Source organism: Nothobranchius furzeri, chromosome 6, assembly GCF_043380555.1.
Source record: "Nothobranchius furzeri strain GRZ-AD chromosome 6, NfurGRZ-RIMD1, whole genome shotgun sequence".
Lineage (NCBI taxonomy): Eukaryota > Metazoa > Chordata > Actinopteri > Cyprinodontiformes > Nothobranchiidae > Nothobranchius > Nothobranchius furzeri.
This window is the reverse complement of record NC_091746.1, coordinates 82,444,813-82,472,743: the sequence shown is the minus strand read 5'-3', so window position 1 is coordinate 82,472,743 and position 27,931 is coordinate 82,444,813. Positions and strand designations below refer to the sequence as shown.

General features: G+C 44.3%; 2 protein-coding genes across 3 annotated transcripts in view; both read left to right on the top strand.

The window, feature by feature from the left end:
• The first annotated feature begins 1,727 nt into the window (after positions 1–1,727).
• Positions 1,728–6,818, top strand: LOC107373928 (polymeric immunoglobulin receptor). Its single transcript, XM_015942073.3, has 12 exons — positions 1,728–2,045; positions 2,293–2,619; positions 2,925–3,242; positions 3,345–3,641; positions 3,896–3,988; positions 4,215–4,313; positions 4,411–4,472; positions 4,706–5,628; positions 6,155–6,247; positions 6,380–6,543; positions 6,616–6,673; positions 6,748–6,818. The coding sequence occupies exons 1-8, from the start codon at positions 2,003–2,005 to the stop codon at positions 4,841–4,843; spliced, it is 1,377 nt and encodes a 458-aa protein (XP_015797559.3). The 5' UTR covers positions 1,728–2,002; the 3' UTR covers positions 4,844–5,628; positions 6,155–6,247; positions 6,380–6,543; positions 6,616–6,673; positions 6,748–6,818.
• Positions 6,819–26,969: 20,151 nt separating this feature from the next.
• LOC107373890 (polymeric immunoglobulin receptor) overlaps positions 26,970–27,931 on the top strand; it is a 4,474-nt gene continuing 3,512 nt past the window's right edge. For both annotated transcript variants that reach the window (XM_054738794.2, XM_070552842.1), the window contains exons 1-2: positions 26,970–27,144; positions 27,393–27,719. In XM_054738794.2, the coding sequence (XP_054594769.1) occupies positions 27,102–27,144; positions 27,393–27,719 (370 nt within the window). In that variant the 5' untranslated portion in view covers positions 26,970–27,101. The remainder of the gene's footprint in view (positions 27,145–27,392; positions 27,720–27,931) is intronic.

Here is a 27,931-nt window from a genome sequence, read left to right as displayed (position 1 = left end):
CACATTTTACGCATTTGGAGAGATGGGCTGGATGCTTTGCTTTTACTGGAAGATGGTCCACTTAACGCACGGTTGTAGACTACATATTAATGACAAATGAATGAAAATTAAATTGTGATTTTTTACTTCATATTTTATAAATAAAAATGACGGGGGGAAACATTTATGACATCTTTTTAAACTAAATTTTCTAGCGCGACCTGCCTGCTTCACTTAAATCACTGCTATTAAGGTCCGTCCAAAATTACCGTGGGAAACGGGTAATAATGGCTCTTTGATGGGAACAGGTTGCCGACCCCTGGTATGAGATCTGAGCTGGTAAAACAAAAATCCTCATCAGCAGGCTTTTTGGAAAGTGGGGGGGGACACAGCTGCCAATCACAAATTTTGCCGGGGACATGTCCCCGGCGTCCCCGGTTAAAATGACGCCTATGACAGCGACGGACTGATGGTCACACAGCTTTAACTTCACAGCAGCTTCTGTCAGATGTGTTTTTTTTACTTGCCGTTTCCTGTTAAGTCTGTGGGCTACATCCAACGTGTTTGCACATATTACAAAAACGTTTCTTGACATTTAAAATTTTCCAAAATCTGAGAAAACAGTACAGTAGAGCATACATTTTTCTTTTTTAAATCAATATGGATTCAGAAAAGAGGAAGACATCATGAACACTACAGATCAAAAACAGGAAGAATTAAGGTCATCATGCTTGGACATGACATGTGGTGTCCCGCAACGATCAGCATTGGGTCCAAATGACGCAAACAAACGTACATACAACATAGAATGGTTCAAACAAATGATTAAAATACATTAATATCTGTATAATTTGCAGAAAGCAAAAAGCATTTAACCCATATTGTTCTCATTCAGTCATCAAACTGGTTAGATGAGTATGGTCTCACTTCTTGGTGATATTTTTATGTCTCAAGACAGGAAGCTGAGACGCAGGCTCTTCACAACCTTCTCTTCCTCCTGTGCAGTTACTCAGACTTTTGTCAATTTTGAAGATATTGTTGCACATTAAGAACACAAAAATAATATAATGAAACCCGTGTTACTGGAATTTTAACTTCTAGTTTTTTATTATTATTATTATGTGTCTCTCCAGCTGCTCTGAGCTGTGTGACCTGTGCTGCTGCTGCTGCTGTTGGATATGAGGGCAGTGATGTTCACATCTCCTACCCCTATCACAACAGTTATGAGGATCATGAAAAGTACCTGTGCAGAAACCATTGTACTGACAACGATGATGTTCTCATTAACACATCACAAACAAACAAAACCAAACACTCCATCTATGATGACAGAAAATCAAGGATCTTCACAGCGACCATCTCAGCTTCTCGTTTTACTGATGCTGGTAAATACTGGTGTGGAGTGGCCACGCCCGTAAATGACATCTATACTGAAGTGAAACTGGAGATAAGTCAGGGTATGTAAATAAAATGTTTCAGCAATAAAATAAATAAATAAATATAAAATTTGGGGGGGTTAAAATTTAAGTTCACAGTGACTTCCTCTACTTTTATTATTGAACATTTTGATTATTCTGACTATTAATGACCTTCTCAGTGGCCTAGTGGTAGAGTGTCAACACTGGGACTGGGAGATCAAATTTGGTCGGCTCATACCAAAGGCTGTAAAAATGGGACCCAATTCCTACCCCTGGATTGGGGTTAAACCACCAAATAGTTCCCTACTGCAGCCATACCCACAGGGATGGGCCAACTTACCACTTTGTAATGATGACTAACAGGACTTTAACTTTATTTTACAGTTTTGTTATTTATTAATCTGGCTTTTTTGAAGACTGATACACACGTTTCACCAAGGGGTGCTAAAGACTTTTTAGTTTTAATGAGCAGAAGGATGAGTTGCTGTTGGTGCTCGTGAAGCAGGAGACTCGCCCACTCAGAGTTCAGAGACATACACACTGCCGCTTCCTCATCGTGTTTCACACAGTTGTTGGTAATAATTTCTGTTTCACGGCTGAAGATCATGAAGATGTGGAGATTCCAGAACCTGCTGATCCTCCTGTGCAGTGAGTTTTAATCTCAGTTGATTTTTGTTTGACTGATTACTTTAATCACCTATTAGTTTATCACTAAAACAGGATTTTTTTGTTGTTGAACGTCTCAGTGAACGTTGCACCAGTTAAGAAAAAACTGATCACATCCTTTTTGTCTTTTAGAAATAAACATCTTCCTTAAAAAATAAGTCCTGCAGAAGTTCAGGTTTTCAAACAAGTTTTTAAAACCTTTTAATTTGTGTTTTTTTTCTCTCTTCAGCAGCTTTTAGTCGTCTGCCCCAAACGGCATCTGTGATCCAGGTGTTTGGATATGAAGGCAGAGATGTGAAGATTTCCTGCTCATATTCGTGGTGGTTTACATCCACTGAAAAGTACTTCTGTAAGGAAGACTGTGGTTACAAAGATGTTCTAATAACAGCAAAACAACAAAGAAAGAATAGATACTCCATCTCTGATGATGAGAACAAGAGAATCTTCACAGTGACCATCTCTGATCTTAAGCTTGATGACACTGGGACATACTGGTGTGGAGTCTCAAAGGAAGGACCTGATAGCTACACTGAAGTCAAGCTGAAGGTAATAAAAGGTAAAGAAAGAAGATTTTCTATTGTTCATAGAAGAAATTAATAATAACAAATCTAAACCAGGGATTAACGATACTGGCGTAAAACCGTTTTTAATCTAAATGGTGTCACTTTTTTTTTAATAATTCCTTTTTAATTAACAAACAGAAATTTCAGGAATTCTATCATTTGTAGGAATCAGAAAACTTATTGACTTCAAATCTATTTTAGGCCAACACCACAGTTTTTTATTAGAAGTGAGATTAAATAAAACCTGTTTCATATCTAAAGATGCTCTGGTTGACACAGATGTTTATCTCGTTAACAGACAGCTGCTGTGATAAAGTGACTCAAATCCAAGGTGATGAGGGCGGTTCAGTCTCCATCAGGTGTCCGTATGAGTCCAAGAAGAAAAACGTCCTGAAGTACGTCTGCAGAGGGAAGCAGCCCTCCACCTGTCTGCAGCGGGCTCTAATCACCTCTGACAGGCAGACCAAACGATTCAGATTCACTGATGACAGGAAGTCAAGAACATTCACGATCACCATTTACAATCTGACGCTGGAGGATTTTGGGTCGTATCTGTGTGGAGTCCAAAGTGACTCAGGACTGGATGATTTCTCTGCTGTTGAACTGGAGGTCAAAGGTCAGATGTCTTTATATGCATTAAAACTTCTGCAAAAGGGTCAAAGTTTTCTAAAATTTACAAAGTTCTTCTATTTTGTTCCAACCTTCTTCTTTCCAACAGAGTTCTGCAGAGTGAAGTCCTCCATCATCAGAGGCATCGTGGGACGTCCAGTAACCTTTCAGTGTTCTCATCCACCACAGCTCAGAGATAAAGAGAAGTTCTTCTGTAAAGGAGACCAACTCAACAACTGCACAGACATGATGGCAAATCCAACAAAGTTCAGGCTGCACCAGCTTTCCTCCAGCTGTTTCTCTGTGACCATCACAGAACTGGAAGCAGGAGATGCTGGGAGATACTACTGTGGTCCAGACTCACAGCGGAGCTTTACAGACTACACCAGGATTCAGCTGGAAGTCGGTAAGATCAGGAAAACAAAACAATAAAAGCAGGTTTAATGACCTAAAATTGTTACAAATGAAATCAAAGTTTGTTTATTAACTGGATATAAAACAGTTTTCTACTGTAACTGATCAATGTCAACAAAAATATATAATGATCAAAACACCAGAAGTTTAAAAATCTGTGAAGTCAGTTTATAGCTGAACGCTCTTTTTTTTATTATTCTGTGAAACAAAACAAATAAAAACATCCATTCACTCATTTATTGATAGTTTCTCCACATGAAAGCAGCACCGTGAGCCTGAGCACCATGACTGGACACGTTACATCACCACCACCACCACCACCACCATCATCATCACCATGTGAGTACATGTTTAAAAGCTTTAATACCAGACCTGATTAAAGTAGATCCGTTTCATGTATCTGTAGCAGTGGAGACATTGAGTGTTTGTAGTTTGACTTTTGCTGCTAATAATAAACAGCCGTTAAACCACAAAGATACCAAATGAGGTGTGTTGTCATGATGGGGTAAAATATTCATGTTGGTGTGAAAAACACACACTAACTTCTCTGTTTTTGTCTTTGCAGTCATGACTTTATTTTACATTCTGCCTGCTGTAGTTCTGCTGCTGATTATAACTTTAGTTGTTTTGATGATTTTCAAAAAATATTCTACGAAATTGCAAGGTAAGTTTGACACACACACACACACACACACACACACACACACACACACACACACACACACACACAAGAGAAGCAGTAATTTAATCTTCTGTTTCAGTTGGTGGAGTCGGTGATGTAATGGACAGTGTTGGTCTTGAGGAGAAGACGAGGATTAATGATGTGAGTAAATGAGCTTTCCTTCCCTTTTGTTTACTGTGTGTTTGTATATTTTTATTTCCAAGTTAAATCAAAGTGTAGTACCCACCGGCTCTTCTAGTTCACTGAACATGTTCAGCCATGATGCTCATTCTGTCTCCTACTGAAGAAAAACATCAGTCCTGTTGTCTTTAACTCCGTTATGTTCTGATTGTAGAAAACAAAACTCATATTTGTTTGTTTCTCTTTTTAATCAGATTTGTGAAAATCCAGAAGATTCAGCTCACACAAGAATCAGCTGTCAGAGAGAAAACTCTCCTGAAAGTCAACAACATGTGTATCAAGGCCTCCCTCCAACAGAAAACATTTATTCTGTTTGTCAGCCGTTACATTAAAGAGCAAGTAACGTCTAAATTAACTTTTTTTTGCTGATGAACTGTATAAATGAGTGTCTAATAGTGTTTTAAATGTGTGTATTCATTATTTTAGCATTTTGGTGCATTTTCTTAAAAAATTAAAAATTCTGCCTAAATACCACAGTATAGCTCCACCTTCAGCTTAAAACATAGAATTTGAGTCATTTTGAATAAATTTTAGCCAATGGCTAAAGAGTAAGATACTACGTAAACCAGTAGAGTACTACGTAGCAGCTCTGTGTCAACGTTATAAAAGCATCGGGAGTCTCGGCCACGCCTTGTGGCGAGTTGGGAGTTGGATTTGCATGAGAGTGTAGGAGGCTAGCCGTAGTTCAGCATTAGCATATAGCATTAGCATATCCTAGTCTTTAGCATAGCTTTTAGTGTTATACATACTTATTTAGTGTTAGCTTGGCTGTTGGATATTGTAGTTTAGTTACTGTTTGGCTGTTAGTGTAATTAGGAAAGTAGTTCGGGTTTAGTGCTCCATATCGTGTTAGCATGGTGAGATGGTGTAGTGTAGTATGGTTGCGGAGCTCTGTCGGGTTGCACTCCTTTCCGCTGGACTTAGAAATTAGGCGCCAGTGGTTGCGTGTCTGGAAAAGATTCAGCTCCCGCCTGGTGCTGTAGTTTGCAACCAGCATTTTACCCGCGATTCTGCACGTCTCCGTTCCAAGAGGGAGGCTGTGCCCACCGTGGCTCTTCCGCGATTTAGATACAGCCCACCGACTCTGCTCCCCCACCATGACGGGCTACAGTCTGAGGTGAGTAAGCTAAATAAAAGTTTTAACATCTTCTAAAGACAATTTCCTACCTAAATGCAAAGTTTGAGAGACGTGGTTCACTCCATTTAGCTAATATCAGCCTGCACTGCCTTCGGGCTGATTTGTCAAGTTCACAAAATGTGGAACGGGATGTAAGGTTGGAATCAGCGGCGAATCGGAACATATCTCAAAGCCCTGGCCGACAAAACGGTCCACATGACTGTCAGGCTCAGAGAAAATTCGGGTTGTTTTTGTGTCAGTCGGTAATTCAGCAACAGTGACTCTAAACTGACGCAGCACTAGTTGACAGACAGCATTACAGCGTGAAATCTAGCACAGCGTGACCCGGTTCCGTGAGGAATTCTGTTCAGGAGGTCGCATTTCAGGGTCTCCACATCATATGTGACTGACTTTTACGTTATAATAACATCACACACTAGGAATGTTATAAAGCGCCTATATGGGACAGTGTCTTTTGTATTTTATCTGACTTTATAAACATCAATGTGCTTCTATTTTTTTCCAGGCTAAATCTACCCAAGACACTGACTGTCAGACTGATTTAGTAATCTGCAAGAATGCACTTGTCCAGGCTGACGTGGTGTTACCCGTAGCAAAGGTGAATTATTTTTAATAATCTTCTATGTAAACATTTTATTACCTTCTAGTTTTAATTTGTTTTACAGATTGTTACAAGTGATTTTATGCTCTTTTAAACGTTTATAAATGTGCTGCTTCTTTGTTTTTATAGAGCTCACAGCCTCAGTGTCTTGTGACACAGGGACCATGACAGAAATTCATCTTCCAGAAGGTCCCAGAGCATCCACACCTCCTGAAAAGACCAAGGTGTGAGGTGTCTGCTGTTGATTCCAGCTTCCACCTCAGTGACAGTGCAAGCTCAGTGAACTGTTCAAGGTAAAAAAATTAAAACATTTCTGAATTTTTAAGATATTAACAATTAAATAAGTATGTGATTACATCATGAAGGAGGCTACTGATTCTGGCCCTGTGACACTTGGTGGTGACGTGTGAGCTGATTCACCTGGTAAATAACTTTTAAATTAAATATTTTGTTTTTGCTATCAAAAGTAAATTAACTAATAACCTGCATTACTGCAGGACACTCAGCAAAATATGGACTCTACACCATGAGGCAGGCACACGTTAATAACTCTATAAGAGCACATAAGGTAAGCAACACCACATATTATTATTATTAATGTACACTGTCCTGGATTTGTTTTCTTTCTGCATCTCATTAGCCTGGCTGATCACCTGATAACTCCTGTCATCTGGTTGTGACAGCATGAGGATGTCCTCACACACCTGTAACCTATCAGCTCATCTAGCAGAATAGAGAGAGAAGAGACAACACCACATCTCCTGTTCCTGGAAAGCCTTCAGCCATCCTTCGATGACTGAGAACCTCCATCAGCTCTGTCTCCTGTCTGCCTACAATTATTATAATAAATATTGTGTTTGACAAGTTTTTTCTGCTGCCAAATATCTCACTTTAATTCCAGTTTTTATATTTTAATGGATATTTATGAATTATATTAATTGAATTATCACATTGTCGCATGTTTATCTAGCTATTGTGATGAACTAAACTAGCACCTCACTGTTAAAAGCTCGTTTTAATTTCAAGCATGTTTAAGTATTTATGGACATGAACAAAAACAGGAAATATATAAATTGAGATTTATTTAATTAATATAACAAATAAGGGGGAAAGAGTCATTGAAAGGCACATTCTTCTGGAAGCTCCTGATCCCGACGACATCAGCAGGAGACCAGCTGCAGACACCAGAGGATCACCTGCAACCAAGAGCAGCTAGTATCAGTAAATAAATAATGAAATCAGGACAGTTTTAGTGGGCTGAACACATTACAGAATAATTTTCTCATGGGATATTTTCATAACTTCATGCAGCAGACTGTAGCTTGAGCCCAGATCTCCTGGAGAGCTGCTATCCAGCACGTTTCAGTGGATTTTCCTGCTTTAACAGGTTAGATAAGCTGTTAAGCAGATCAGCTGTTTGTTGCTGATTAAAACCAGGTGTGTTGATGCAGATAAACCTCTAAAACATGCTGAATACTAGCTCTCGGGCCGTGGAGACAAACCCTGCAGCTAATCCAATGCTATGGCTAACGGCTACTTACATTCAGAGATGGTTCTGTTGGGTCGGTTCCGGTAATTTCAGGCAACTCACAAGCTCAAAACAATAAGGCTCATGTCCGCTTGTCTCCTCCAAATAGACTTGGTCCCTTTCTTCTCGAGTGTCTGGGTAAGGAGGGGGAGAAACGTCCTCCACTTCTAATGACTGCTCAGAGTGAAGGGAGCTAGCTTCGTCTAGTTAGCCGTCTCTTCGTCACTGCCGCGGCTCCGCCCTCTCGGTCCTCCAGGCAACGCCTACCAATGTTGCATTTTTTAAAATTGATACGTGGGTGGGGTAAGACTCTGAGGCACACTTGACATGCACTTTAAAACGTTCATCTCAGCAGGGGCATGTCCAGGGAGTGGCCTGGGGTAGCACATGCCACCCTTGGAATCTGATTGGCCACCCCAGGTGCCACCACACTAAGTTACCTTTAAAGAGGCTTTTCATTGTCCACAAAAGGCTTGGAGGTAAAACAACAACAACAACAACAACAAAAAAACATAACCATTGGTGCCACCCATGCACAAAGTTGTGCCTCACGTGGGCCACCCCATTTTAAAACATCTGGACACGCCACTGCAGCTCAGCAGGTGATTAGTGCTCAGCTCTACATGTTTATTATTTACTGATGATGAGTTGTACAGATCAGTCTGTTTACATCTAATTAAAAATAAATAAATACAAAATAAATAAGGACACACTGCCTGGCCAATTTTGTTGGACTGCCTTTAGCTTTGATTACAACAAACATTTGCTAAGTTTGTTTCTATAAGCTTCTGCAGTGTCACCAGATCTATCTCCATCCAGTGTTGCATTAATGTTTCACCAAGATCTTGCATTGATGATGGTAGAGTCTGACCGCTGCACAAACCTTCTCCAGCACATCCCAAAGATTCTCAATGGGGTTAAGGTCTGGACTCTGTGGTGGCCAATCCATGTGTGAACATGATGTTTCATGCTCCCTGAACCACTCTTTCACTGTTTGAGTCTGATGAATCCTGGCGTTGTCAGCTTGGAACATCGCCGTCCCATCAGGGAAGATGGAATAACCTGGTCATTCAGAATATTCAGGAAGTCAGCTGACCTCATTCTTGGAGTACATCCTGTTGCTGAACCTAGACCTGACCAACTGCAGCAACCCCAGATTATAGCCCTGCACTGAAGCCCTCGGCCCGGCCTGGCCCGGCCCGGCCCGAGGGCCGTCGGGCCGGGCTTCGGGCCAACGACTGTGTAATTACCTCGGACACGGGCCGGGCGCCTTTATTTTTAATCGAATTCATAAAAAAAACTGAAACACAAACGCAGCAGTAGAGCCCTGCGCGGGACTGTTTTCTTCATCCCGCTCCTGCCCGCTCCCGCTGAATTTCTGACAATTACCGCCTGCAACTGCAACGTGTGTGTTACACTCCCGCCCGTACCTGCAGCATGCATGTCTACTCCCGCCCGCAACTGCAAAACTCGGAGAAATTATTACCTCACAATAAAAGAGATGTATTGAGTTTGCGTCCTCTCTGGTCCTGGAGAAAACATGTCACAACCCGCGGCTCTTCCATCCATCTGATGCGGCTCTCTGTGCTCTTAAAATAATGAATGGATATTTAAATAAAATGCTTTATATTTTACTGCATTAATTTTATATCTGTAAGCAGAGGCGGAGCTGGCCTAAATGGCGCCCTGTGCGAGATCCCCCTGTGACGCACCCCCCCCCACACACACACACACACGCACAAGAACAAACATTACACCTACACACAAGGGCGTCAGTTTGTTTTCAGAATTGCTGGGGACAATAACCATACACTTGAGTGGGGTTTTAAAATTGCTGGGGACAATAAAGTAGGCTAGCACAGGGGTCGGCGGCTCTGGAGCCGCATGCGGCTCTTCCATCCATCTGATGCGGCTCTCTGTGCTCTTAAAATAATGAATTGATATTTAAATAAAAAGCTTTATATTTTACTGCATTAATTTTACATCTGTATGCTAATTCTAAATGTAAAGATTGTCTGCGTAAACCTAAACAGTTCCGACCCGGTCTTACTGTGAGACCGGGTTGACGCGTCACGCTTGTGCGTAATCATAGGCGCTTCCTGAGCTGGAGGATGTCAGATTGTGGGATTCTCCTCAGACGGCTCCTGGATGCGTCGCCACATTGGAGACAGGAACAAGCGCTATTCAGCCAAAGTTTCATAATCAGGGAACATTTTCTAAGTGACAAGTCTCTCTGAGAGACAGGGTTTGGAAAACACTCGCTTCAGTGGGAGGAATCTTCCCGCATGCGCTCTGGTTCTGAGAGCCTGGATTTGTATTCTGAACAGTCTAAACATGTTTTTAAAAGAAACGTATGACAAAAGTGGTACCTGCTCAGTAAAACCACCAACAGGGTGAAAAATATCAAAATATTGTCGGCAGAGACGGGCTACAACTTCTGGATCATCTTTATATAAATCGTTTTATTGATTATCTTCTTATGAAAGATAACTTTGACGTACACGAGCGACCAGGCGCGTTGCAAGCTTTTCAAAAGTGTGGGAGATGTTGTCTGTGCCTAAAATAATTTGATGTTATTCATCTTGTTAGTTTAATTTCCATAATAGCGGAGCAGGTGCGAATTTTAGACGCGTCACGCATGTCTCCGTTTTAAACATGTTTAAACTGTTCAGAATACAAATCCAGGCTCTGTCTCGTTAGATCGGTGTAACTAAAGTTTGTACTGAATGAAACTTTACATTAAACCATGTTGAAAAGAAAAGGATCCGATTAAATCGTTTCCCCCTCATTTACAGTCAGACGTACAGTGCAGTGCGCGTGGCTCTGGGGTTAATCAGGTTTAATTGTTTCTCTTTGCAACAATCTTCACAAGAAGGCAAAACAGTTAAATGGCAGCTTACAGATATTTCCATTTGACTGTATTTTGATGGATAAACTCAAGGATGCTGGCTGTTTTGAAAGAATTACCCTGACGCACACTGATGCGCATGGATGAGCTAGGAAAAATGTTCTATTTATGAAATTATGAAACTTTGGCTGAACAGCGCTTTTTCCCGTCTCTAATATGGACACGCATGACGCATCCAGTCTGAGGCAGAATAGCAGCGCAGAAAGCACCTGTAGAGACATTTGATTACGCACAAAGTTTATGTGGAGCAGAAGCGGTCGGGCCACGGCAGGTGAAACGTTCCTAGCCTACATGAAGTGAAACTGTTTAATTGTAACATTAATACGTTACTGGACACTCTGGTCTGGTTGGTTACACCAGTGTTGGAAGTGGAAAACACACACACACACACACACACACACACACACACACACACACCAATTAAAATAATGCTGATAGCATGGACTAGAAGACAGGTGATGGTTTTATTTAAATGATGATCAGGCTGCTGTAAAATGTAATCTCCATCCACATCCAGACACAATTATCCTCTATTCTATTTGCTCTGCTCTTCTCTGGGCTGACGTAGCTGACGGTGCGCGCGGCGCGCCTAACGGCTGTGATGCACATTTTACGCATTTGGAGAGGTGGGCCGGATGCTTTGCTTTTACTGGAAGATGGTCCACTTAACGCACGGGTGTAGACTACATATTAATGACAAATGAATGAAAATTAAATTGTGAGTTTTTACTTCATATTTTAGAAATAAAAATGATGGGGGAAAACATTTATGACATATTTTTAAACTAAATTTTCTAGCGCGTCCTGCCTGCTTCACTTAAGTCACTGCTTATTAAGGTCCGTCCAAAATTACCGTGGCCCACCCAAAAATGAAAACCTGGCGCCGCTCCAGTTATAAACCTCTGCAAATTGTTGTTCTTCACGTTATCAAACTCAGACTTTGTACAGCTAATGTCAAGATGTAAAATGATGAATTCAGTCGAGCTCTTCCGTCCCTCCCTCTCCTGCTCTCCTGGAAACCCGACATCGGCTGTCAGAAGCGGGAGGTGAAGAAGGAGATGAGGCAAACAGAGTGAGTGCGACGTAAAGAAACCAGACTGGTGTGGAGGTGAGCAAACAGCTGGAAAAGTGTGGGTGTTGAATCCCCCACGGGTGCGATGTCCATGCGAGCGACCGGTACCGGCTGCTGTCACCTGGTTGTGAGCAGCTCTCTGCTGTCTGAGGGTAGGCCCCGCCCACAACGCCGCGGCTGCTGGGGTGTTTTCTTTACTGTGGGAAACGGGTAATAATGGCTCTTTGATGGGAACAGGTTGCCGACCCCTGTATAAGATCTGAGCTGGTAAAACAAAAATCCTCATCAGCAGGCTTTTTTGAAAGTGGGGGGGACACAGCTGCCAATCACAAATTTTGCCGGGGACATGTCCCCGGCGTCCCTGGTTAAAATGACGCCTATGCCTACAACTTTGTTTCAAATTGCGTGGAGTGTATATATAACAACGTTTGCTAACTGAATACAACATCCAGCTCCTGGCCACCTTCTCACCACTTGTCAAAGTTCTACTGAAATAGACACACTTAACACTACATGATGGCATCATCGACTTGTACAGTACAGATGTGGTGAAAGGCGAGAGTCTCAACTTTCAGCTAAAAAAAGACCGCTCTAGCTATTATAGTTTTTATTTTATGGCAGTTTACAGTTTAAACGGGATCATACTAGCAGGGCACCTCCAGTGGCCCGCTGCCGCTCCGTTTTTCATGGGGTAAATAATAGCTAATTTCCCGATTCCAAAAAGAAAGAATGGTCCTACCAGCTCGCCACTTCAATATGAAGAAGATCAGTTCAACATGGGGAAAAAAAAACCTGACCTGTAGGCCAGAGAAATGTTCATTAGCACATCAAGTTCTATTCAGTTTACCGGTAAACATATCACGAATGTACAACAGGTCAATTATTAATCATCTTGGCTACGTAGCTCAATATATGCATTCCAGTAGCGTTTGCTACAAACAAATACAAAAACAACAATAAAGGAAAACAACGGTCTGACAGACAGCATAGCCGAATTCAAGGCAACACATAACAATAATCATTCGATTGCTCTTGGTTTCAAGTTAAGCCCATTAAAGTGCTTAAGTAAATAAAAGTGTTTCAAAAACAGCGTTTTTGAACCGGAGTTCTGCTCGCGGTGGGAACTCTGCCGAACAAGGTCATTTTTTATAGCGAAAACGATCGACTGGTCACTGACAAGTAAAAGGGTGTTATTGGTAGATGTTAAGAACACTTACCGCTGAGGTAAAATGAGAGTATAAATAAACTGAGGGGAGAAAAACGCTTTGTTTTCCAACGCCGTTCTACAAGCAACAAGCTTACAGCCACGGCAGGAGCAGCTTTCATGGTTGCCGCGACGTGGAAGGAGCCAATCAGGAGAGGGACCTCACATCAGCTGACGTGGGTCATGTGACCGGGAGTAGTTGATATGGGTTACACTTTGTTGTGCTTTTATTACAGAAATATTATTATTATCATCACTATTATTATTAAGAACATGCGATTTCTATGTTTTGTTTATGTATTGGTTGATGGTAAAAAAAATATATTTTTTAGAAAAAAAAAAAAAAAAGGAAAGGAAATTAAATGCCGCCCCCTGCAGACTGCCGCCCTGTTCGGCCGCACATGTTGCACATATCAAGCTCCGCCACTGTCTGTAAGTCAATTCTATGTAAAGATTGTCTGTGTAAACCTGAACAGGTCCAACCCAGTCTTACTGTGAGACCGGGTTGACGCGTCACGCTTGTGCGTAATCATGTTCGCTGTCTAAGCTGAAGACGATGTGAGATTCTGGGCTTCTCCTCAGACAGGCTCATGGATGTGTCGCCACATTGGAGACAGGAACCAGCACTATTCAGCCAAAGTTTCATAATCAGGGAACATTTTCTAAGTGACAAGTCTCTCTGAGCGACAGGGTTTGGAAAACACTCGCTTCAGTGGGAGGAATCTTCCCGCATGCGCTCTGGTTCTGCGACGCACTCCAAGCCAATCTCCACAACTTCAGCTCGCTGTGCACATATGCGCTGACAGCGAGCTGCGCTGAGCAGCTGCGTGACAGCAGCCTTCGACACAGTTGACCACGCGATTCTACTCGATCGCTTGGAACGATGGGTTGGGATCAAAGGGTCAGCTCTGGACTGGTTTAGATCGTATCTCCAAAACAGGACATTCTGTGTTAAACTGGGTGATGTTTTTTCTTCTTGGGAGGGGCTCCGCTGGGGGGTCCCGCAGGGGTCGATCCTTGGTCCTCTTTTGTTTGTCATTTATCTGCTACCTCTGGGGTCAATCTTTCGTAAACATGGCATATCATTCCATCTGTATGCTGACGATTGCCAGATTTACTCTCCATTGTGTCAGGAGAAAGGTCACTCTATCCAGTCCTTTGTGTCCTGTATTAATGAGGTGAAGTCTTGGCTAATGTCCAACTATCTACATCTGAATGAGGGAAAGACAGAGCTCATTGTTTTTCACCCCAACAGCAGGAATGTGGATCGTTATGCTGATCTTGGCCCTCTTTCTCCCTACTCAAAACCAGTTGTTACCAGTTTGGGGGTGAAACTTGATGTAGGACTTAAATTTGATGCTCACATCAATTCTGTGATCCGGTCCAGTTTCTTTCACCTGAGACGCCTTGCTAAAATCAAGCCTATGCTGTCGAGAGCCCACCTGGAGCGGGAACTGCATGACTTTGTTATTTCTCGGCTTGACTACTGCAACTCTCTCTATGCAGGGTTGTGTCAGTCAACACTGCGTCGCCTACAGGTTGTGCAGAACAGCGCTGCCAGGTTCCTGACTGGGACCAGGAAACGGGACCACATCAGTCTGGTTCTGGCCTCTCTGCACTGGCTTCCGATTTGCTATCGCTCACAATTCAAAATCCTCGTCTTTGTTTATCATTTCTTCCAGGGTGGTGGTCCCCCTATCTGGCCACACTCCTGAACAGACACTCACCATCACGTGCTCTGCGCTCCTCTGACCAAGGCCTGCTCGCTGTCCCTCGGTCTAGGTGTCGTACCCGTGGGGACCGGGCTTTCTCAGTCCTAGCACCGTTACTCTGGAACCAGTTGCTACCCTCAGTTAGGCTGTCCCCTTCTCTGCCAGTCTTTAAGAATCACCTAAAAACACACCTCCTCCGCTTGGCGTTTCCAGAACATGTTTGATTTTGGCCCTCTTTTATTTTGAATCCATTCCACAGTTTTCATTGGTACACTCAATCCATCCACTCAGTCCAAATGTGTTTCACACATTTGTCCTTTACCAGAATGTTTCATCTATCTTGTAATTTCCATTTTGTATTTTGTAATTTGTATTTTGTCATTTGAATTTCTTTTATTGTTGATTTATTCAATATATTTACATACAACTGTACAATGTTCAGCGCTTTGGGCTTCCTGACAGGGTTACGGAAGGCGCTTTATAAATAAAGCTTTGATTGATTGATTGATTGATTGATTGATTGAGATGTTCAGATGGGAATCTTTTCTTGGGTGATTTAGCTACATCTGCGATGTGCGTAACGAATTAAGTGTCAGTTCGTCTGCATGCGTCGGGGTAATTCTTTCTATTCTTTCTCCGTCAAAAATAAACCGTCATATACGGCAACTATCCGGTCAACACAAGCCCTGCTTTTAACTGTTCTGTTTTCTTGTGAAAATTGTTGAAAAGAGATAAAATTTAACTTGATTAACACCAGAGTCAGTGCGCCGTCATCTCTGTGACAGTAAATGAGGGAAAAACAAATTGATTGGATCCTGCACATCTTTTAACACATTGGTCAGGATTGACGCACTTTGTTTTCATTTAGTTGGTTAAAAAAAAGTCAGACTCGGGCCGGGCCAGAGAATCCTGAAAACCTTTTCGGGCCGGGTCGGGCTGGGGCTCCACCCCCTCGGGCCGGGCCGGACACGTGCTCAGATTTTAGGCCCGTGCAGGGCTCTACCCCAGATCATAGCACTGCCCCCACAGGCTTGTACAGTAGGCACAAGGTATGATGGGTGCATCACTTCATCTGCCTCTCTTCTTACCCTGATGCACCATCACTCTGGAAAAGGGTCCATCTGGACTCATCAGACCAAGACCTTCTTCCATTGCTCCAGAGTCCAATCTTCATGCTCTCTAACAAACTGTTGCATTTTTTTCTGGTTTGACTCACTGATAAGTGGTTTTCTTATGGCTTCACAGCTGTTCAGAACTAATTCCCCGAGTTCCCTTTGCATTTTCCATTTGGGAATGCTCATTTTTCATTATTAAACATAGCCTTGAATTCAGTTTTTCTTCTATTTGATTTCACCAAACGTTTCACCTTTTCACCAAATGATCACCGATCACAATCATTCAGGATTTTTTCTACCACATTTCTCCCTCAAAAACTCCACTATCCTTCCAGTGTTTAATAATATCTTTAACAGTTCTTGATCCAATTTTAGTCATTTCAGCACTCAGCAGTCTCCTTATATGTTTTCTCTGCTTGATGTTAGTTGCGTGGACAATCTACATACTAGAATTAACGCTGTTACAGCTGGTTACAGGTGGCATTTATTCGGAGCAATTCTATCGGCGTGACAGAACAGCTTAGTGAGTATTCGGGCAGCCGACCCTCGTCCTCTGGGATGACTCTCGTCACCACAGAGAGTATCTGGTTGGTTCAAGAACTGAAGTTGAACTGAGGAGTTTTGGTTTTAACAAAACCTCAGAACACGCCCTCTCAGAGATAGGAAGCTTTGGTTATGGAGCAAAGACATGTGAGAGCAAGTTAACTTTACCTTGGTTCAGCCCCTCTGCATGGTACACGTGCAAATGACCTTCTGGTTACTGATCAAACGTTACTGATTAACATAAACAATAATTATTATTAACCAAAGAATAATAAGTCCTTTCAGTAATTAAATCTTGTTGCACCAGTTGGGGCTAAATAACTTGCAGCCACCTCATATGCAGTAATCATGCAATAGAAGGCTTGTACCTGTTCAAACCTATTCCCTTCCACCGACATGATGGTTCACATCCCAGAGATCTTCACCTTCTTTGGCCTTTGCTCAAACCTCCACTTCAAATAACATCACTCCCTACAGTCCTCCCGTGAAGCAACAGTCTTCTGTGTGTCTTCCAAAGGTCACGTTTCCCAAAATGTTGTCTTCTGCTGACAAACCCAAAAGTTTCCCTATTCCAGTTCATTTATCAACCAGCAAAGACATAAATTGTATTCATGGCTGGAGAACCCAGAACACCAGATGTTTACGACCCATCCCTCTCCAACAGGTTAAGAAGACAAATGTTCTCCAGGATTCAGTTCAATGTGCCCTGTTAAATGTCCACTCCATCTCAAACAAATCCTTTATTTGTTTGAGATGGAGCTGTATTATTTTATTTATGAGCTGTTCACCAGAGAAAAGTTGGACTATTTATTTCTTACAGAGACGTGGCAGCAAGAGGGCTATTTTGTACATTTCAATGAAATATGTCCACCAAACTGCTCTGTGTTTACCACACCATGCCCGGCACGTCATGGTGGAGGTCTTGCTGTGGTCTTTAAGGACAAACATATCTGTAATCTGGTGAAAAATGGCCCTTTTACAACTTTTGAATGTCAGGTCACCAAAGCAGGGTTACAAAATGTATTTCACTGTATTCTTATCTACTGACCTCCTGGTCCAGCTGGCCCCTTTTCTTTCTGAATTTGAAGAATTTCTATCATCAATGATCTAACTAGAAAAAGTTTTAATCCTTGGTGATTTTAACTTACACATTAATGATCCTAATTGTAGCACAGCAGTGGAGTTCATGTCTATTATGGAGTCTTTTCACTTAGAGCAGCACGTTTCAGGCCCCACACACAAAATGGGCCACACTCTAGATCTTGTTTTCTCTTTGGGACTAAACATCAATCGTTTACATGTTGAAGAGGTTCATATGAGTGACCACAGCTGCATTTTCTTTAACGTCCTATCTAATGTTGAATCTGTCCTTCACAACCTAAAATCAAAGAGACGTGTCATTAATCAGTCAGCATTGGGTGGATTTTCTAGATTATTTGACAGCAGCTCAGTTCAGGGTGATGATCCAAGCTTGTTCATCCAGTCATTGGATAAACAATGCTGCAGTACCTTAGATAAAGTAGCTCTTGTTAAGCAGATTATTTTTTCTTGCAAGAGAAAATGTCCTGGGATCAATCAAAACATTTTCTGTCTCAGAAGGACATGCCGCAGAGCCGAGAGATGTTGGAAGTGAACAAGAGAAAGTAACAGGCTGTACTTTAAAGAACTGATAACATCTCTGAACGAGTCGGTGAAAACTTCCAGGGCCACTTACTTTGCTCAGCTGATTGCTGTAAACAAAAATAACTAAAGTCCTGTTTGGCACCATAAACCAGATTGTTGCACCTCACGCCCCGCTTATGCCAGTTTACTAAAGGTCTGACTGTAACAAATTTCTGGCATTCTTTGAGAATAAAATCAGAAATATCAGGGCAAGTTTTTCATCCCCATCTACTTCCTACCCCGCCCCATCCCACCCCCTCCCTCTCAGTCATGGTCTGTCTTTACTCCTGTAGATTTCCAGGACATTTGCCTCATTCAGAATCACATGAAGCCAACCTCATGCCCTGCTGATTTCATTCCTACTACCTTGTTAATCAGGATGTTTGACCTAATTGGCCCATGTATTGTAGTTTTTTAGTAATTTATCCCTACAATCTGGCTCTGTCCCATCTGTTTTCAAACATGCAGTTAATGAACCTATCCTTAAAAAAACAAGTTTGGACTCGTCCCAGCCTAAAAATTACAGACCCATTTCTAAATGACCCTTTATCTCTAAAATATTGGAAAAGGTTGTGGCAGATCAACTGATTACTTTTCTGGAGCTACGCAACCGTTTTGATAAATTCCAGTCTGGTTTTCCTAAAAAGCATTCAACAGAAACAGCTTTGCTTAAAGTTTCCAGTGACATCATGATGGCTGCAGACAACGGGGAGTTCACAGTGTTAGTATTGTTAGATCTTTTTGCAGCTTTTGACTCTGTTGATCACAGCACCGTAATTAACAGACTTCGTGACTCGGTGGGGATCACTGGATCTGTATAGACTGGTTTAGATCGTACCTTTCTAACAGAAGTTACAGTGTCTATAAACCAAATCATGTCAGATTCTACTGATCTGTTCTGTGGGGTACCCCAAGGCTCTGTTTTGGGTCCACTGTTGTTTCTGCTGTACATACACCCTCTTGGACAGATACTTGATTCTTTTCATTATGTCTCTAATCACCTATATGCAGATGATATTCAGCTGTACTGCTCCTTTAATTATTCTGAGTTCTACAAACTCTCTGAATGACTGGAGTGTCTATCAGCTATCACCAGCTGGCTAGAAGATAACTTCCTTCAAACTCTGAAAAGACTGAATGTCTGATCATTGCCCCTGAGAGCATGGTTCCTCTGATTAGTCTAAAACTTGGTCATTTATCCTCTGCCGTCATGACAAACTTAAGAAATTCGGGTTTTAGTTTTGACCAATCAATGTCTCTTGAAGGTCACTCAAAAACATTGGTCCGAAACTGTTTTTATCATTTAAGAAATATCTCCAAACTGTGAAGTGTTACCTCTCTTGGTAGATAAGGAGAAGGACAGGAAATAGCACAGAGGCGTGTTTCAGATGTTAAAATTGTAAACAATGATTTTATTAAAAGGGTTTTAAAATGACAAAAAGCTCCAAATCTAAAAGTACTTAAAACTATAACTATAACTATAACTTTTAATGCTCTACATGGTCAATTTCCTCCCTATATTACTGAACTTTATGCTCCAACCCGAGCCTTCAGGTCCACACACCAGAACCTTCTAGAAGTTCCAAAGACCAGACACAAAAGTCGAGGTGATCGCTCCTTCCAGACTGTTGCACCCCAACTCTTGAATGATATTCCTTTATCCTTAAGCAGCATTGACAGTCTGGACACTTTAAAAAAAAACAGCTAAAGACCCTTTTATTTAAAGCTGCTTTTAACTAACCCTTTTATTTTCTTATTTTTAACTCAAATTTTTAATCTTTCATCTGTTTATGACTTTATTTTTCTGATGTTAATCTAATTCTGTAAGGAGATCATTTTGATTTTATGACTTTGTTTTATTTTGTTTTGATCTATGCCTTAAATTTTATTAATTAAACGTATCAACTTTTAATATTTTCTAGACCCCACAGATAACCTGCTGTAGATGGGTTAAAGCAGTAAAAGAAAACTGTAAACAAATGTTTGGTTGATCATTCCAAGGTGAGGTTGTTTTGATTTTAATTTAAAGGGTCTAGAGAAACCAGTAATCCCACTCTGCTGCCACACAGGCTAAAGTTTATTCCAGGTACTCTGGTTTCCTCCCGCTGAGAAAAAATCAAGCATGTCAGGTTATTTAAAGGTTGCATATGGAACAATTGAATAAAAAGCTATGTTTTTCAAAAATAACACCTTCAAGGGGTGTTTAGAAGTGTGCTGAATAAAGGTACAGTATTTCCTTTAAAAGCAAAATTTTAATTAAAAAATAATCAAATATTCATTTTGATGGCACGACACCAGACAACAGAGGGCACCAGTGCGGGTTGCCAAACAGTCCGCTCGGCTCAGCGAGGCTGGCACTGTGGAAAATGGCGAACTCAGCAAAGATGTATCTATCTCAGAACAGGAGCGACCACAAGGGCGTCAGTTTGTTTTCAGAATAGCTGGGGACAATAACCATACACTTGAGTGGGGTTTAAAAATTGCTGGGGACAATAAAGTAGGCTAGCACAGGGGTCGGCAATCCGCGGCTCTGGAGAGGCATGCGGCTCTTCCATCCATCTGATGCGGCTCTCTGTGCTTGTAAAATAATGAATGGATATTTAAATAAAAAGCTTTATATTTTACTGCATTAATTTTACATCTGTATGCCAATTCTAAATGTAAAGATTGTCTGCGTAAACCTGAACAGGTCCAACCCGGTCTTACTGTGAGACCGGGTTGACGCGTCACGCTTGTGCGTAATCATAGGCGCTTCCTGAGCTGGAGGATGTCAGATTCTGGGCTTCTCCTCAGACAGGTTCCTGGATGCGTCGCCACATTGGAGACAGGAACAAGCGCTATTCAGCCAAAGTTTCATAATCAGGTGTGGCAGTGTGAGTGTCCTGTCACAGTGTCCCGATAGATAATGCGCCCTGGCTACTTGGCCAAGGGGATGTCCCTTTGGCTGACTGGTTAGAGCGTATGACTCTCACCCGGAAATCTGGGGATTGAATCCCGCCCGGGCCCTCATTTCACCACCTTGCCACATATTGACGGATAAACTCAAGGATGTTGGTTGTTTTGAAAGAATTACCCCGACGTGCATGGATGAGCTGACATTTTAATCGTTACGCACATCGCAGAGGTAACTTGATTCCCATCAGAACATCAGAGCTTTATACTGGACACTGTGTTCAGCGCGGCTCGGAGCGCCCACGGTGGACAGTGAGCTGAAGATCTGAGGGGTTCGCAGCGCAGTGCAGAACCACGGCGCATGCGATAAGATTTCCTCCCACTGAAGCGGTCTGGAAACCCGGTCTCTCTGAGGGATGTGTCACTTGGAAAAATGTTCTTTTTATGAAATTATGAAACTTTGGCTGAACAGCGCTTGTTCCCGTCTCTAATATGGAGACGCATGACGCATCCAGTCTGAGGCAGAATCGCCTCTTCAGCTCATAAAGCACCTGTAGAGACATTTGATCATGCACAAAGTTTATGTGGAGCAGAAGCGGTCGGGCCAAGGCAGGTGAAATGTTCCTAGCCTACATGAAGTGTAACTGTTTAATTGTAACATTAATAAGTTACTAGACACACTGGTCTGGTTGGTTACACCAGTGTTTGAAGTGGAAAACACACACACACACACACACACACACACACACACACACACACACACACACACACACACACACCAATTAAAACAATGCTGATAGAGTAGACTAGAAGACAGGTGATGGTTTACGTATTTAAATGATGATCAGGCTGCTGTAAAATGTAATCTCCATCCACATCCAGACACAATTATACTCTATTCTTTCTCTATTTGCTCTGCTCTTGTCTGGGCTGACGTAGCTGATGGTGCGCGCGGCGCGCCTAACTAGCGGCTGATGCACATTTTATGCATTTGGAGAGATGGGCTGGATGCTTTGTTTTACTGGAAGATGGTCCACTTAACGCATGGGTGTAGACTACATATTAATGACAAATGAATGAAAATTAAATTGTGAGTTTTTACTTCATATTTTATAAATAAAAATGAAGGGTGAAAACATTTATGACATCTTTTTAAATGAAAATTTCTAGCGCGTCCTGCCTGCTTCACTTAAGTCACTGCTTATTAAGGTTCGTCCAAAATTACCGTGGCCCACCCAAAAATGAAAACCTGGCGCCGCGCCAGTTATAAACCTCTGCAAATTGTTGTTCTTCACGTTATCAAACTCAGACTTTGTACAGCTAATATCAAGATGTAAAATTATGAATTCAGTCGAGCTCTTCCGTCCCTCCCTCTCCTGCTCTCCTGGAAACCCGACATCGGCTGTCAGAAGCGGGAGGTGAAGAAGGAGATGAGGCAAACAGAGTGAGTGCGACGTAAAGAAACCAGACTGGTGTGGAGGTGAGCAAACAGCTGGAAAAGTGTGGGTGTTGAATCCCCCACGGGTGCGACGCCCATGCGAGCGACCGGTACCGGCTGCTGTCACCTGGTTGTGAGCAGCTCTCTGCTGTCTGAGGGTAGGCCCCGCCCACAACGCTGCGGCCGCTGTGGCTCCCAGTGTTTTCTTTACTGTGGGAAATGTGTAATAATGTGTCAGGGTGCGCTGGTGAGTGGAGCGGAGGTGAGGATCCAAATGCAGGGGAGAAAGCAGGCAGGCAGACAAACTGGACAACTGAAAGGGTTTTAATGATTCACGCACGCAGGACATAGTAACAATGAAGCAACAAGAGACAAAGGACTGGAGGGGTTTAAATACAGGAGGGCTGGGAGCTTGGGTGATTGGGAAACGAGAGGCAGGTGGGAGCAATCAACAGGGACACAGGCTGAACCAAATGGAGAGACAGGACAGGGTGTGACAGTACCCCCCCCCTCAAAGGGCGGCTTCCAGAAGCCCACAGGAACACAGAACAGGGCCGGAGGAGGGGAACCCGGATGGAGGGCCGAGAGGGACAGAGCGCCCGATGATCAGGAGGCAACGACGACGACGGGCCCTTGGGGGCCTGCGCCTGGGGCAGAGGAGGAGGCGACAACGGGCTCTTGGGGCCTGCGCCTGGGGCAGAGGAGGAGGCGACGACGGGCTCTTGGGGGCCTGCGCCTGGGGCAGAGGAGGAGGCGACGACGGGCTCTTGGGGGCCTGCGCCTGGGGCAGAGGAGGAGGCGACGACGGGCTCTTGGGGGCCTGCGCCTGGGGTAGAGGAGGAGGCGATGACGGGCTCCTGGGGGCCGGCGTCTATAGCAGAGGAGCTCTGTAGACTGGGCCGGGGACATAGTCTCTGCAGGCTGGGCCGGGGACATAGTCTCTGCAGGCTGGGCCGGGGACAAAGCCCCTTGGACGGGCTGGACCGGAGACTCGTAGAAGAGCTGGACCGGATACGGGATGACCTCCAGAACCACCGTTGGCACTGGAGACGGTGGAGACGTCGGACTAGAGGGAGCGCCGACCTCTGGACAGGAGAGAGCGCCGACCTCTGGACAGGAGAGAGCGCCGACCTCTGGACAGGAGAGAGCGCCGACCTCTGGACAGGAGAGAGCATCGACCTCTGGACTGGAGAGAGCATCCTCAGACAAGGCAACTCCAGACGAGCCAACCTCAGAGGCGGCGACTTCAGAGGCGACGTCGTCAGACGAGCCGACTTCAGACGCGGCGACTTCAGAGGCGACGTCGTCAGACGAGCCGACTTCAGAGGCGACGTCGTCAGACGAGCCGACTTCAAAGTCGGCGACTTCAGAGGCGACGTCGTCAGACGAGCCGACTTCGGACGAGCCGACTTGGGAGGCGACGTCGTCGGACGAGCAGACTTGGGAGGCGACGTCGTCGGACGAGCAGACTTGGGAGGCGACGCCGTCGGACGAGCAGACTTGGGAGGCGACGTCGTCGGACGAGCAGACCTGGGAGGCGACGCCGTCGGACGAGCAGACTTGGGAGGCGACGTCGCCGGACGAGCAGACCTGGGAGGCGACGTCGTCGGACGAGCAGACCTGGGAGGCGAGGTCGTCGGACGAGCAGACCTGGGAGGCGACGTCGTCGGACGAGCAGACTTGGGAGGCGACGTCATCAGACGAGCCGACTTCAGAGGAGACGTCATCAGACGAGCCGACTTCAGAGGAGACGTCATCAGACGAGCCGACTTCAGAGGAGACGCCATCAGACGAGCCGACTTCAGAGGAGACGCCATCAGACGAGCCGACTTCAGAGGAGACGTCATCTGGACAGGCACGGGCATCGACTTCTGGACAGGCACAGGCGTCGACTTCTGGACAGGCACGGGCGTCGACTTCTGGACAGGCACGGGCGTCGACTTCTGGACAGGCACGGGCGTCGACTTCTGGACAGGCACGGGCGTCGACTTCTGGACAGGAACGGGCGTCGACTTTTGGACAGGAACGGGCGTCAAAAACAGGCACGGGCGTCGACTTCTGGACAGGCACGGGCGTCGACTTCTGGACAGGAACGGGCGTCGACTTCTGGCCCGGGGGCGTCGACCCTTGAACTGGAGGAGGCGTCGACCCCCATCGACTTCTGGTCCGGGGGCGTCGATTCCTGGTCTGGAGGCGTCGACTTCTGGTCCATCGACTTCCGAACCGTCAACCCCTGGACCGTTGACCCCTGGACCGTCAACCTCTGGTCCGGAACCGGAACCATCTGCTTCGGTGTCAGAACCGTCTGCTTCTGGGCCGGAACCGGAACCGTCTGCTTCTGGGCCAGAACCGGAACCATCTGCTTCTGGGCCCGAACCTTCTGCTTCTGGGCCGGGACCGCCTGCTTCCGGACCGGTATCATCAGTTTCTGGGCTGGAGGCAGAGCTGCTGCAGGAGGAGCTGCCTGGCCAGGCTGGACCAGAGGCGGTGCGACCTCCGGGACCACCGCTGGAACTGGATGCGGAGCGTCCACCGGGACCACTGCTGGAGCTGGCTGCGACAGAGCAGGTGGTGCTGAGAACTGTGAAAGCAGGGAGGACAGACCTTCCAGCTGACGCTCCTTAAGGCTGAGGGTCCAATGGAGCTGGGCCAGCTTAGCCCGGAGATCGGCGAGCTCCGCTGGGTGAACACCGGGCTCGCTCGTCTGGTCCTGAGATGAGGAGGATAGAGCGTCCAGGCGGGATTCCTGGAAGCTGATGAGCTGGCGGAACCGGCCAAGCTCCTCCAGGAGACTGACGAGCTCAGTCAGCTGGGCTGCGGCCAACGCTCCTCCCTCAGCAGATGACGGAGGCGCCGATTGGGTCGGAGCCGGAACTGCTGGTTTGGCCGGGGGCTTGTCCAAACTGCTGCGCAGAGCAGGGGCAGCGGCGGGCACACAACTCCATCCCGGTACACAGGACTGCGGGGCAGCCCGGCGTCTCTCCCCACGCCGTGGACCAACGCCGGGGGAGCACACAGCCAGACGGGTGCCCACGTAACTGGAGTGATCCGAACGCGTCTCTCGATCCGGTCTCTCATCAGGCGCTGGGAGGGTGGAGAGGAAGGCCGAGGGTGCACGCCGGCGCCGTCGTCCGCGGCGAGGCGGAGCTGGAGCTGGAGAAGCCAGGTGGTGGCTTGGAGCGTGCCACTGGAGCAGGTACTCCCTCGGGAGAATCTCCCCGCTGGTTCCTTCAATTGGTTGCTTCATTCTGTCAGGGTGCGCTGGTGAGTGGAGCGGAGGTGAGGATCCAAATGCAGGGGAGAAAGCAGGCAGGCAGACAAACTGGACAACTGAAAGGGTTTTAATGATTCACGCACGCAGGACATAGTAACAATGAAGCAACAAGAGACAAAGGACTGGAGGGGTTTAATACAGGAGGGCTGGGAGCTTGGGTGATTGGGAAACGAGAGGCAGGTGGGAGCAATCAACAGGGACACAGGCTGAACCAAATGGAGAGACAGGACAGGGTGTGACATAATGGCTCTTTGATGGGAACAGGTTGCCGACCCCTGGTATAAGATCTGAGCTGGTAAAAAAAAAATCCTCATCAGCAGGCTTTTTTTTAAGTGGGGGGGACACAGCTGCCAATCACAAATTTTGCCGGGGACATGTCCCCGGCGTCCCTGGTTAAAATGACGCCTATGAGCGACCATAAAAGATCTAAAACCAGAGTGAGTTTAGGTGAAGCCTACAACAGATGGACTCAAATAAAACATTTCTCATATTGGCAGCGACCCTGGCATCCCGACAGCTGGAAACATTGTTCTATTGTTTAAACTACAACCTCCAAACACTAGATGTTGCTTTGGTGTTCATGTTCAATCCTTAAGATCTGTAAATTGTCCCCAGGAGTCTGTATGTGGTTATGTGATTGACTGTCTAAGCCTTTGAAGACCTACGTTAAAGTCCCATTAATCATCATCACACACTGGTGAAATGACATCTCCTCATCTGACCCATCCCCACAGGGAGTGGTGAGCTGCAGCAGTGGCTGGGCTCGGGGATTATTTGGTGGTTTAACCCCCAATCCAACCCTTTAGTGGGGAGGCATTGGGTCCCATTTTAAAGTCTTTGGTATGACCCGACTCGGACTTGAACCCTGATTTCCTAGTCCCAACCAAAGCTCCCGAGTCAGACACTCTACCTAGGCCACTGAGAAGGTAACATCACTTGTTACTTAATTTAAATATTTATGAGTTCCGTGTTTCAAAATGTATATTGTTCATTTTTGTTCATGGTTTCACTTTTGACCATGAATTATGCTGATATTAACATTTTATACTAAAACATATTTCTACATTTATTTTAGATCCAGATTTATGCAGGCCTTTGTCACTTTGTGTACTTTGTCTGATCTATGTATTTAATCATATTTGATGCATTTCACCTTATTTAAACCGAACCAGTCTGCGTTATATAAAGTCTACTACTTTTAACATTAAGATTGTTTTTATTTACTCTAATTAAATATTTAGCTGTTTCAATTTTGTTATTTATTAAACTTAAGTGCTGACCAGCTTCTTCTGAAGGCTGATTCCTTCAAGGATTTGTGCAAAAAATCTTCCACCAAGGGGCGCTAAAGACTTTTTAGTTTTAATGAGCAGAAGGATGAGTTGCTGTTGGTGCTCGTGAAGCAGGAGACTCGCCCACTCAGAGTTCAGAGACATACACACTGCCGCTTCCTCATCGTGTTTCACACAGTTGTTGGTAATAATTTCTGTTTCACGGCTGAAGATCATGAAGATGTGGAGATTCCAGAACCTGCTGATCCTCCTGTGCAGTGAGTTTTAATCTCAGTTGATTTTTGTTTGACTGATTACTTTAATCACCTATTAGTTTATCACTAAAACAGGATTTTTTTGTTGTTGAACGTCTCAGTGAACGTTGCACCAGTTAAGAAAAAACTGATCACATCCTTTTTGTCTTTTAGAAATAAACATCTTCCTTAAAAAATAAGTCCTGCAGAAGTTCAGGTTTTCAAATAAGTTTTTAAAAGCTTTTAATTTGTGTTTTTTTTTCTCTCTTCAGCAGCTTTTAGTCGTCTGCCCCAAACAGCATCTGTGATCCAGGTGTTTGGATATGAAGGCAGAGATGTGAAGATTTCCTGCTCATATTCGTGGTGGTTTACATCCACTGAAAAGTACTTCTGTAAGGAAGACTGTGGTTACAAAGATGTTCTAATAACAGCAAAACAACAAAGAAAGAATAGATACTCCATCTCTGATGATGAGAACAAGAGAATCTTCACAGTGACCATCTCTGATCTTAAGCTTGATGACACTGGGACATACTGGTGTGGAGTCTCAAAGGAAGGACCTGATCGCTACACTGAAGTCAAGCTGAAGGTAATAAAAGGTAAAGAAAGAAGATTTTCTATTGTTCATAGAAGAAATTAATAATAACAAATCTAAACCAGGGATTAACGATACTGGCGTAAAACCGTTTTTAATCTAAATGGTGTCACTTTTTTTTTAATAATTCCTTTTTAATTAACAAACAGAAATTTCAGGAATTCTATCATTTGTAGGAATCAGAAAACTTATTGACTTCAAATCTATTTTAGGCCA

Bases quoted from the DNA above. Each gene is read 5' to 3' on its own strand.
- LOC107373928 (XM_015942073.3), top strand. From the start codon at position 2,003: ATGAAGATGTGGAGATTCCAGAACCTGCTGATCCTCCTGTGCA. The intron at 2,046-2,292 runs GTGAGTTTTAAT...TTCTCTCTTCAG, and splicing joins CCTGCTGATCCTCCTGTGCA to CAGCTTTTAGTCGTCTGCCC. The intron at 4,314-4,410 runs GTAAGTTTGACA...CTTCTGTTTCAG, and splicing joins ATATTCTACGAAATTGCAAG to TTGGTGGAGTCGGTGATGTA.